At 36.0% G+C, this 12,416-nt stretch overlaps 1 protein-coding gene and 1 long non-coding RNA gene across 2 annotated transcripts in view; one reads left to right on the top strand and one right to left on the bottom strand.

Annotated features, from left to right (window-relative positions):
• Nucleotides 1-8,704: 8,704 nt before the first annotated feature.
• Nucleotides 8,705-10,651, bottom strand: LOC125479330 (WD repeat-containing protein ATCSA-1-like). The gene is made up of 4 exons (XM_048588531.1): nucleotides 10,012-10,651; nucleotides 9,338-9,506; nucleotides 8,956-9,024; nucleotides 8,705-8,875 (listed from the first exon to the last, which is right to left on the bottom strand). The coding sequence occupies exons 1-2, from the start codon at nucleotides 10,373-10,375 to the stop codon at nucleotides 9,418-9,420; spliced, it is 453 nt and encodes a 150-aa protein (XP_048444488.1). The 5' UTR covers nucleotides 10,376-10,651; the 3' UTR covers nucleotides 8,705-8,875; nucleotides 8,956-9,024; nucleotides 9,338-9,417.
• A 1,385-nt stretch (nucleotides 10,652-12,036) lies between these two features.
• The window catches only part of LOC125479282, a 36,205-nt gene continuing 35,825 nt past the window's right edge, over nucleotides 12,037-12,416 (top strand). Inside the window, exon 1 of the long non-coding RNA XR_007259908.1 lies at nucleotides 12,037-12,404. This is a non-coding gene — a long non-coding RNA (uncharacterized LOC125479282). The remainder of the gene's footprint in view (nucleotides 12,405-12,416) is intronic.

A 12,416-nucleotide genomic window follows, 5' to 3' on the forward strand; every position in this document is an offset into this window, starting at 1 on the left:
GACTTAGTAATAGTATCACAAGACAAGTGTATGCACCAAATTAGTTTCTCAGATTGAAGGGCTAAGAGTAATTGTCTTTGTTTGGTAGTGAAGGAGAAGGATAAGAATGCATGAAGGATGTTGAGCTGCTACTATTAGCTTAAGCATTTCATCTCTAAAATTCTCTGTTTTGTTCTTCATTCTTTTTCAAGATTACATCACGTATATACATTGGACTATTGTAGATTTAACATAAACACAATAAATAATCAATACACTGGTTAAAAAGTACAAGCTTGCATGGCACCAGATTTAGAAGCAAACCAAATGTTGTTTTAAAAAACTCACAATTGTTGTTTTTTTTTTTTTTTAAATGGCATAGGGTTAATTGTTATGGTCTAGGGTTAAGCAATCAAAAGTTTAGGACTCCGCCAAAGACAGAGTCCTAAACCCTAAATTATAAGCTCCACCCACCCACACCCAGGTTCCGACGCCCTTATCTATCCACTTGTCATGCTCCGATTGATTTTTGTTTGTAAAGATTCTTTAGTGTTATAAAGTAAATTGATTCTACAAACTATTGAATTCGAAGCATTTTTCTCTATTATCAAAGGCTAATTACATGTGAAAAGCCCCTAAATCAAATCAAATATGAAGACAGCCACCAAATTACCATAAATGAAATCCAAGATTCCAACTTAAATCAAATATGATTATAATTAAAGAACGTACCCTTATCTTTGTTGGTTATGGATGAAGTGAGTTGCTCTTCAATATACGTTCTTTGGAGCACCAATACAAATCGGTCGTTCTGTAAATTGAGAATGAGCTAATGAAGTAAGAAGGGAGAGTACGTAATAATTTATTTCTTTCTTGCAAAGTTCTTCTGGATACAATTGCAATTTGCTAACTAAAAGCAAAAAGAACCAAGAAATCTAAAAGCACTATGTTTTATCTTCTTCTAATTTAACAATATGTGTACCCTACAGCTAAACGAAATGGCTATCAAAGGGGTCCTAAACCACAGGTAAAATTGTGTGTACTTTCACTAAGGTCGACTAAAAAAAGAAGCACGTCACCAATTAGGATGGATGTGAGACACTTTTTTTTAGATAACAAAATCTTGTTGTGGTATAAGATGAAATCTGGATTCTGCTTTCACTAAAGATCATTCACTAAGAATTTAGGAACAATTAAAACAGAACAAAAAAACAAAGCAAATGAAGTTAAATAAGAAGATTAAATGACGTACCTTTATCACTTTTGGTGGTGACTTCTCTTCAAATTCTTCTGCTTAGACCAGAGAGTTTGTGATGCTCTTCTTTGAAGTAAACAGATAGAAAGAAAGAAAAAGAAGGTAGCTGAAATGAAGAAACTGCAAGTGTGCAGGAAACTGACTAATTTAAACAGAATGAAATTCCCAAACATAGTAAATCCATTTGCAATTTGTTGATGTTTCTTTGTTTTATTTAGTCTAAAGATTGAAATATATAAGGACGTGCATATATATGGAGTAAAAAGAAGTGGTGCAACCATTAGCAACGGAGTAAAGATTGTGTATTGTATGTGATTTATATAAGAATTTTAATTCAATTTCTGAGTTGTCATTGTTTTTTCCGGTAACTAAGGTGGTAGTTAAGTTATTTGAATCTGTGGAAATATCGATACAAACCAAAATGGAAAACAACCAAAAAAAAAAAAAGCATGGAATTGAGTGCTCCCAGAGAATCAGCTTGCGTATAAGGCCAGAAAGTATGAATAAGAGTGCTAGGCGTCCCCAATAGACTACTAAGACACTTGGGTGGCTGCATGCCAAAGGCACGAGCATCTAACAGTTTGGACGGCAAATTATTCTGTCTACAACCAAACAACAGCTTGGCCGGCAAATCATTCTGTCTACAACCAAACAACAGCTTAGCCAGCAAATCATTTTGTCTACAGCTTGGACGACAAATTATTCTGTCTACAACCTAACAACAGCTTGGACGGCAAATTATTCTGTGTACAACCAAACAACAGCTTGGATGGCAAATTATTCTGTCTACAACCACACAACAGCTTGGATGGCAAATTATTCTGTCTGCAACCTAACAGCTTGGACGGCAAATTATTCAGTCTACAACCTAACAACAGCTTGTACGGTAAATTATTCTGTCTACAACCTAACAGCTTGGACGGCAAATTATTCTGTCTACAACCTAACAACAGCTTGTACGGCAAATTATTTTGTCTACATCCTAACGACACAGCCAATAATGTGAAACAAATGACACGGCCAATAGTGTGTGACAAACAACACAGTATGCAGAGTTTGCAAACTTGTCTTAAAAATTAGTAAATAAATCAAATGCACAAGAAATCTAGACAAAGTAAGGCATTTGATTTAAAATCACACTAAACAGAACCTAAATTACATCACTACAAACACAAACAAAAGGAAATGAAATATTCCCCGTTTAGAAGAAGTAAGGTAGTTAAGTTATTTCAATCAAGTTGATGCATATATCAATCGAGCCTCATTAAAAACAGAAACTTGGAAAAAAAAAATTATTACATTTTTAATCACATCCAACCGTAAAAGTCAGCCCTGCCAATATTGGATTTTTTTGTTTCAGTTGCAACAACATACATTACCACATAAAAACTATGTTTGATTAAAAGATTTATAAATGCAAGAACTATGTTTGGTTAAACATTTTCGAACACAATGCATGCAATCAATTAGAAAAGTAACTGAACAAAAGAAGATGCATATAGAGATTTAGATAATGAAATTGAAAATGTTTGCATCTTCTTTAACAAAAGAAGACACACATAGAGATTCAGTTGATGAAATCAGATAGAGATTTAGGTTCGAGGAAAAACACTCTGCTGCTTTATTTCACAGCTGCTTATTCTAACAACATAGCATAAGCAATTTTTTTTTTAAAGCACAGCAATTCCAAACCAGCCCTAAAGGCATTTCAGCTAAAATATTACATGAATTAGACTATAGAGAGAATATTAATATTTTGACAAAGTCCTAAGAAGGTGGTTCTCCAAAGGAAATGCTAAAATGTACATATTGACTATAATAGTAAAAAAAGACCACACTAATATTCTCCAACCGAAGTGCCAAATCCTATGTGGCAATGACATGGATTGGCAGCAAAAGAGGTTGCTGTCAAATTTGACAGCAGCTTCAAATGTTTTTTTATTAATTATTAAATGTATTTTATTAATTTTTAATTAGTTTAATCATTTATTATAATTAATGTTGAGTTGACTGTTGCAATTATCCTACTTTTTTCTTCTTTTCAATCAAGGAAGGTGAATAGATTACTGATTAAACTTTAAATGTCCTTTATTAAATTTTAATTAGTTTAATAATTTATTTTATAAAATAATAAAATAATAATTTAATTTGACATATCGAGGTGTCAGAAACCATTTGTAGAAAAGTTACAAAACGACATCAAAACCATCACTGCACCCTGCTCCCACTCCCCTTCCCAAGGTTCTAATCACACTACCAGAGATTCTAGTACGTGACATTAGAGCGAAAAAAAACGAAGACACATAACGTAGGTTGCTTTTATTTTTTAATTTATAAAAAGAAAATGAAAATAAATATGTGATTTTGCATTACTGAAATGTTTCACAACGTCACCATTTTTAATTTGTTTGTATCTTGCTTTAACGGATCACTTAATGTTACGCATGTTTTAGTTATTCGATTTAATTTTCACAATTATTAGGTCTTTTATTTTGAAACCACAATGCAGGACAGATATGAATCATTTTGACATAAAGGAACGAACTTCTCCCTTCAACGATCCAAATTCCTGATATTCCCAAACATAGTAAATCCATTAGTAATTTGTTGATGTTTCTTTGTTTTATTTAGTCTAAAGATTGAAATATATAAGAATGTGCATATATATGGAGTAAAAAGAAGTGGTGCAACCATTAGCAATGGAGTAAAGATTGCGTACTGTGTGTGATTTATATGAGAATTTTAATTCAATTTCTGAGTTGTCATTGTTTTTTCCGGTAATTGAGGAGGTAGTTAAGTTATTTGAATTTGTGGAAATATCGAAACAAACCGAAATGGAAAACAACAAAAAAAAAAACTAGAATTGAGTGCTCCTAGAGAATCAGCTTGCGTATAAGGCCAGAAAGTATGAATAAGAGTACTAGGCATCCCCAATAGACTACTAAGACACTTGGGTGGCTGCATGCCAAAGGCACGGGCATCTAACAGCTTGGACGGAAAATTATTCTATCTACAACCAAACAACAGCTTCGACGGCAAATTATTCTGTCTACAATCTAACAACAGCTTGGATGACAAATTATTATGTCCACAACCTAACAACAACTTGGACGACAAATTATTCTGTCTACAATCTAACAACAGCTTGGACGGCAAATTATTCTGTCTACATCCTAATGACGCAGCCAATAATGTGAAACAAACAACACAGCCCATAGTGTGTGACAAAGTCCTGAGAAGGTGGTTAGCAAACCAACAATTAAATTTGCTAGTAAACAATGACTGAAGAAATTTCAGCTAAAATGAAATGTCAGAAACCATTTGCACAAAAGTTATAAAACAACATCAAAACCATCACTGTACCCTGCTCCCACTCCCCTTCCCAAGGTTCTAATCACACTCCTAGAGATTCTGGTAAGTGACATAAGAGAGAATAAGAGAGAAAAAAAGAAGACCCATAACGTAGGTTGTTTTTTTTTTTAATTTATAAAAATAAATATGTGATTTTGCATGTACTGAAATTTTTCACAATGTTACCATTTTTTATTTGTTTATATCTGGCTCTAACATATCACTTAATGCTATGAGTGCTTTAGTTATTAGATTTAATTTCACAATTATTAGATCTTTTATTTTGAAACCACAATCCAGGACAAACATGAATCATTTTGACATAAAGGAACCAACTTCTCCCTCCAACGACCCAAATTCCTGAAATTCCCAAACATGGTAAATCCATTAGTAATTTGTTGATGTTTCTTTGTTTTATTTAGTCTAAAGATTGAAATATAAAAGGATGTGCATATATATGGAGTAAAAAGAAGTGGTGCAACCATTAGCAATGGAGTAAAGTTGTGTATTGTGTGTGATTTATATGAGAATTTTGACATAAAGGAACCAACTTCTCCCTCCAACGACCCAAATTTCTGAAATTCCGAAACATAGTAAATCCATTAGCAATTTGTTGAAGTTTCTTTGTTTTATTTAGTCTAAAGATTGAAATATATAAGGATGTGCATATATATGGAGTAAAAAGAAGTGGTGCAACCATTAGCAATGGAGTAAAGGTTGTGTATTGTGTGTGATTTATATGAGAATTTTAATTCAATTTCTGAGCTGTCATTGTTTTTCTAGTAATTGAGGTGGTAGTTTAGTTATTTGAATCTGTGGAAATATCGATACAAACCAAAATGGAAAATAACAACAACAAAAAAAAAAAAAAAAAAAAAAAAAAAAGCTTGGAATTGAGTGCTCCCAGAGAATCAGCTTGTGTATAAGGCCAGAAAGTATGAATAAGAGTGCTAGGCGTCCCCAATAGACTACAAAGACACTTGGGTGGCTGCATGCCAAAGGCACGAGCATCTAACAGCTTGGACGGCAAATTATTTTGTCTACATCCTAACGACACAACCAATAATGCGAAACGAACGACACAGCCAATAGTGTGTGACAAACGACACAGTGTGCAGAGTCTACAAACTTGTCTTAAAAAATTGGTAAACAAATCAAATGCCCAAAAAATCTAGACAAAGTAAGACATTTGATTTAAAATCACACTAAACAGATCCCGAATTACATCACTACAAAAACAAACAAAAGGAAATGAAATATTCCCCATTCAGACGAAGCTAGGTAGTTAAGTTATTGCAAAGTGGGACACTTTACTACCCTCTATTTGTGATACAACACCAACCAAAGATTCCAACTCACCAGCCCCAACATGAAGAAAAACCAAATCATACTGGCTCGACTCCACTGCCTTCCCTTCTTGAAAACCAAGCAAGCTTAAGTAACTCAGATGCCCCAAAATCAACCAAAGTTCGGCGCTGGCTGGACTGTTTTTAAGAAAACAGTCAATTGTCCCCTGAAGGAAGCAAAGTAGAATCATCAAGCCGTCCCACGCCAAATTCCCCACCACAAAGATCATGTATCATCCCAAAATCCATGACAAATCTAACAAATTTAACCAACACCCCAAGCTAAAGGCCTCAAATTTCCCAACTGGGTTCTCTTTGAACATGATTATAATCTCAAATTGAACATAATTAGTATGATATTAAGCAACTAATGATGATTAAATTTTCAAAACTTGAACTACATACTTGTTATTACAGCAACAATCGTATTATCCTCCAAACCACCTTCTCTCATGTGATATTTCAGAGAGAGGGAGAGAGGACCTGAAGAGATGTCATAGATGGAGGAAAAGAAAGTGACACAGAACCCATTACCTCAAATCACCCTCTTCCCCCCACCCTGTGCCACCCCAACCCCCACGTCTTTTAGTGTAAAATGACCAAACCACCCCTAATCCCTGACCATCTATTTGGATTGAATCAAGCAAAATTGACATTTTACCTACCCAAGGGACAGCCCACTTGGGCCCAAAAACAACAGCCCAACCCGGTGGTTTTGGGTGAAGCTCAGCGCGCGTACACAATGGGACAATTGTAATTCAGTCAAAATCGAGGGCCCATTCCAGAAGAAACATACATAGTGCAATTTGAATCTCTACAGTAATATGTAGAGTACTATCACGTATAATATAATGCAAGTGACACAAACATAACTGACATATCATAAATTTAAAGTGTAATATATTAATATTACACGTCTTGCCGGTAGTACTTGCCGACACCAAACTAGGTAACAAAGATAATCAAATCAAAGGTGTTGCTCACCTCCTAGCTCGACATGCTTTCTGCATGGATACTTCTTTTTGGACTTGATTTGAGGAACCTCCGATTTTATTTGTTTACTTTCAGATTGTAATGTTGATGGTAGTGTTCTGCCTCCCTTATTTGTAATATGTTTTCTCTTATCAATGAAATTTTACCATTGCTATTAGAAAAATAATTTTATTTATCAAATTGGAAACATCATAACAATGCTCTAACTAAAGGATTATATAGATTGCAATTTTGTGTGTTAATATCAGGATAGAAAAAAAAAATCTCTAAAACACTATCTTGTCCATTTATGCATTTGTTTCTCTGAGTTAATCATTCTGTAGGATGAGGATTTATACTTCACTTTTTTAACATGGGAGTTTTAACGAAACACTTCAGGTACTGTTCATTTTTAACGAAAAATCACATTTTTACATTTCCCTGATACTATTCACTAAACCTTTATTTATCATTTTTCATTAAAACTGAAGTTTTGTTTGGACGTTTCGTTACTTTTCCTTTTTAACATTTGATATCATAAAAGGATGCAATAACCCTTTTTCTTCCACTAACCAGGGATCTAAAAAAACCACTCTTCAAATTTCATTTGACTTGGAACTATCTATACCTTTACATGTGCCAAATATGAATAGCAACTTTTACTTACGTATTAGACTGAATTGGTTTGAGCATGATTGGATTGATTGGATTGAGTATGAAAGATTTTGAAAACTGGGATTCATTTGGAATTTAAGGTTTAGGGCCGTAGTTCAAAGTTGAGGCCTTCTCCTCCATCTGATTCTGATATGGAGGACTTGACAGAAAACTACAGCAAGCTCAATTTGGCTCTGAGTGTGATGCACGAGTGTTTCGAGCCTTCTCAGGATCCTTACAAGAAGAGTGACATTGTCGAGGACATTATTTTCAACAGAGAATCGGACCTGAGCCGCTTGAACTTCAGAAGCTTTTACACAGTGCTTTTGGAGAGAGATGTGGAAGTGAACACCGCGGGTAGCCTGAGGATCTACAGTGAGTTGGCGGAAGTACCTCTGGTGGCAACTAGGTTCCATTATCGTAGACAAGGAATGTGTCGTGTTATGAGGGATGAGCTCGAAAACCAGCTCGTGAACTTGGGAGTTGAGAGACTGGTTTTGCCTTCCGCTTCTAGCACACTGGATACATGGACTAGCACTTCATTTGGGTTTTCAAAGATGACACCTAATGAGAGGATGCAGTTTCTCAATTATACTTTCATGGATTTCCAGGGCACTATCTTGTGCAATAAAGTATTGAAACAGGCAAACTCTACGACACAAGCAACCATACCGTTCGGAGGAAGTATCAAATTTGATGGATCGCCCGTTGCCACCTCCACAGTAACTCAGGCAGAAGACAATCAGCCGGAGAATGGAGCTTCAGACCAAGAATTGGGGAACGTTGCCTCCGGTGACAAGTTTTTGATTGATGTTGACTGCATGCTGTTGGACAACAACGAACCTAGTTTCTCGGCGTGATACAACGAACAGAATTTTAGGTTGATTCCAGGATTTTGTTAGGGTGTAACTATATAAGATAACTGAACAAATTATCAAGGGAAATATTTGACGGATACATTCGGTAATTATGTACAATTTTTTAATGTGTTATTAAACTAAATATCACTTATCAAATTTTATTTTTCATTCATAACAAACTCAGTTTTTCTTCTTTTAATCATCAGTGCACAAGTTTTTCCATGAATTTTTCCCTTGATTCTACTTTAAGAATGTGTTTAAATGTACATATATATACACGCCGCAAGAAAATATAAACTTACTAATCATTGTGCCCATCAAATACAGCCTCCTAGATCTAAAAGCACAACAGGAAACTCAGAGAAAGACAAAGGTGCTCTACCTAGCGGAAATGAGGATCACAAGCACAGCGGATGCTAGTCACTCCAATTATCCTCATCCTTGGATGGTCCTTTATCCTGCATTTCCAAACATGCATAAGATACAAGCCGCTAAGCAACTAAGAAGGTTAGATGCACAAAATCATCAGGTGTCCCACCTCATCGGAAACCATTCTGGGCGGCAACCAAACTAGAATTTGTCTATCATTGCCACCAGTGTACAATTCCTGCAATGAGAGACATGAAGTACAATTCATACAGGATTAAAAAATAATCAATAATCCATAGATAACAAGTGAGCTCATGGAATAAATAAATGGATGGAGGAAAACTTCAACAGGCTTTGTGATTTTAAATCTCAATCTCATCTTAGAACAGTTGGAAAAAGGGCTTACAACTCCCGTTAACTGACATAGAAGTTGGAGCAACCGACTTTAATATTAAATGCCATTTTAGTTTATAAAGCATTGATTGGAAAAGACCTATAATGCAATGAAGTTATAATTGAAATTTGAAAAAGAGGGAACACGGGACTTATACAAGCAAATAGACATCGCATATAATGGTTGTGCATTCACATTGTATCTTCAGTGTGGATCATCGTATTGGTTGAGATCTCATCACGTTCCATTGTCATAAAAGTCATAGATCCATGCTGTAAGTAAAACCCACTCGCTAGAAGTAGACCATTCCACAGTCATCACACCATCTGCCATCATGAAAATACAGCACTTAGGACCCTCTAGATGCACGAAACTTTATTCTACGTTATATGTTAAAACTTAAACCCAAGAAACAAAACTAAAAACACTTGTACTTTTGTAAACAAAAACTAGAGAACCCAAAGGAAGAATATGAATCTACCAAGAGCAGAAACCTAGCGATACTAAGGTTCTAAGCATGAATCCCGCCAACACGGTGTATTGTAAATTTCCTGCTGTCCACAGTTACAGGGTTCAACCAGAAAATCCAAATGCTACAAATTACAAAATGCTGAGAAAACCGACTAGGCCGGATTGTTTAAAGAAGCAAATTTTCGCAACATTCGTGACTGTCCACCCTAGATTTCAAGAACAACCCCTGCTTATATCCTCAATATTGTCATCCAAAATGTTTCATATGTTCACATAACCATGATAAGAAGTTTAAATTTTGTAACTTTCTATGTATCAAGTGTGCATCAAACGTCGAATTCTATGAATTTTGGGACATACCGCGGTGGCCAGACAAGGTGTGAGCAAAAGTCCCAGAGGCAATATCACAGAGGCGGACTTGAACATCTTCGGTTCCGGCCGCAATGAGCATGTGAGAAGTTGCCAACGGCGACATTGCAGTCCGGTACATCTTCCCCGGCATGTTGAAGTCCATAACTACCTGAGTCGCATTCGTGTCCCAAACATTGATGTGATGATCGTACGACCCCTTCACAAACAGTCCGTTGTCGACGGGATACCACACGGCGGAGGACACCGCGTACTTATGCCCGTGCTCGTGCTGCTTATCCACCGCAAACAGGCACTTATGCCTCGTGACAGCTCCGCCGCCCACGTTATCGGTCCCGCGCTGGACATCAAACATGGCGGCGGAAGCATCGGAGGCGCCGGATAATAGGTACCGGCCCTCCTTCAAATCGAACTGGAGAGAGTTGACGGAGCCTCGGTGAGGGGAGATGATGTCTTTGTGATAGGAGAGTTGGAGCGTTTGGATAACAGGTACCGGCCCTCCGTCAAATCTACATGCTCAATACCTCGAAGGAAAGCTAGTTGCTTTTTAGAGTATGCACCATAAAACCTAATCGATTTGACTTTGCAAAAGAGCCACACCAACCCTCTACATAGCTCTGGGCAACGTCAACTTTCCTAGCTTGGGAAATGAATCCTGAAACATTACAGGCCAATGTGGGGATGTTTTACAACAGGCATAGAAAAAAATATTGGGTCTTCAATAACTTTTATTCATTTGAGCATAAAGAAATGTTCTATTTTGCTTGATAAATTTCAATAGAAGTACTATTAGGGTGTAAATATGTGGATACTCCTATGGTAGAAAAATATCATTTGAGTATTTGCCCAAATCAGCTTCCTGTTAATAGGGGCAGATATCAAAGACTTGTAGTGACGTTAATTTATTTATCTCATACTCATCCTGATATTGCATATGTTGCGAGTGTTGTAAGTTAGTTTATGCACTTGCCTAGGGAAGATCACATAGCTGCGATAATGTGAATTTTGGCATATCTGAAGTCTACCACTGGTAAAGGAATACTTTATGGAAAAACATGGGCATCTAAAAGTTGTGGGGTTTACAGATGCAGATCGGGCTAGCAATGTTACTGATAGACGGTCTACATCTAGGTATTTTACGTTTGTTGGAGGTAATTTGGTTACGTGGCATAGTAAGAAGCAGAAAGTGGTGTCAAGGTTGTCTGCGGAAGCTAAGTATAGAGGTATGGCACACATAATATGTGAACTTCTTTGGTTATGTAAACTTTTGAGATGTCTTGGTTTTGAACTAAAGGAGACTATGTAGCTATATTGTGACAATAAATCTGCATGTAGAGATTGATCGACACTTTGTCAAGGAAAATCTTGAAAAGAAAATTGTCTCTATACCGTTTGTGAGTTCATGAAAGCTTCTTACTCATGCAGTATCTAGTAAGGTTTTTCAAGACTTAATCATCAAGTTAGGCATGTATGATATTTATGCACTAACTTGAAGGAGAGTGTTGATTTTAGTCTTAATTGTAGATGTTATTGGAGTCATGTTTTAAGTATGATGAGAATATGTAATCTTTAGGATTTAGTGTCCTTGTATTTTGCAATTACTGTCCTTATAGAATAAGGTGTCTGTGCCTATATATTGTAAAATCCTATAGGATCCCTCCAACCTCATCTTTCCAAATTCACTCATTTTTCTCTAATTTTAGTACGTACATCATTAGACTCCTTTTATGTCCTTCGTGTTGATCCAAGTTCCAACCACTATTCTTCCATCACACTCATCTTTTATTTATTTATTCTCTCCCCTTCCTTCTCCTGAACGGTTACTGTTAAGTCACGTCAATATTTTATATTAATTTTTTATAATAAGAGAAATATAAAATAAGAGAAAGTAAAAGAATGATATAAAAGTGAATAAGAGAATGTAAACGGATGATATGAAAAGGAATAGAATAAAGAAGGAGAGAATCCTAGTTCCTTTCTTAAACGGTTAAACCTTCCATTCTCGTTATTTTCTACAACCGGCCCCCACTTCATCACTCTTTCTTTTTCTCTTTCTTTCTTTTTATCTTTTGAGTTCTTTTCCTTTTTCACTCACCTTTCACAAAAAAATAGGTGAAATTAATCTCTGTCGCTCACAATTCGCAAAAAAAATTGTAAACCTCAAACAAAGAAATCGCATAAAACCTCAAACCCTCTTATCAACGAAGAGAATTCCCACACAATCGAAGTTTGAAACCAACAAATCAATTTCAAGTGTTAAGCTGCTAGGGTCTGGGTCTTCAAATTCCGACGAGCTGTTTCCATACGAACCGCGGCGCACCGTACCGTGCCATGCCGTCGAACACAATCCTCTCTGCTCTATCTCCGGCGTTCAAGCCATTAAGGTAAGCAATTTC

Source organism: the organism of the source record quoted next, unplaced genomic scaffold, assembly GCF_019419815.1.
Source record: "Pyrus x bretschneideri cultivar Hongxiangsu unplaced genomic scaffold, Pyrus_bretschneideri_v1 Contig28, whole genome shotgun sequence".
Classification (NCBI taxonomy): domain Eukaryota; kingdom Viridiplantae; phylum Streptophyta; class Magnoliopsida; order Rosales; family Rosaceae; genus Pyrus; species Pyrus x bretschneideri.

What these genes read in the sequence shown, in the direction of transcription:
- LOC125479330 (XM_048588531.1), bottom strand. Translation starts at nt 10,375, where the DNA reads ATGTTTGATGTCCAGCGCGGGACCGATAACGTGGGCGGCGGAGCTGTC. An exon ending in CACCTTGTCTGGCCACCGCG is followed by an intron (nt 9,507 to 10,011) that starts GTATGTCCCAAA and finishes TCATGATGGCAG; the next exon opens with ATGGTGTGATGACTGTGGAA.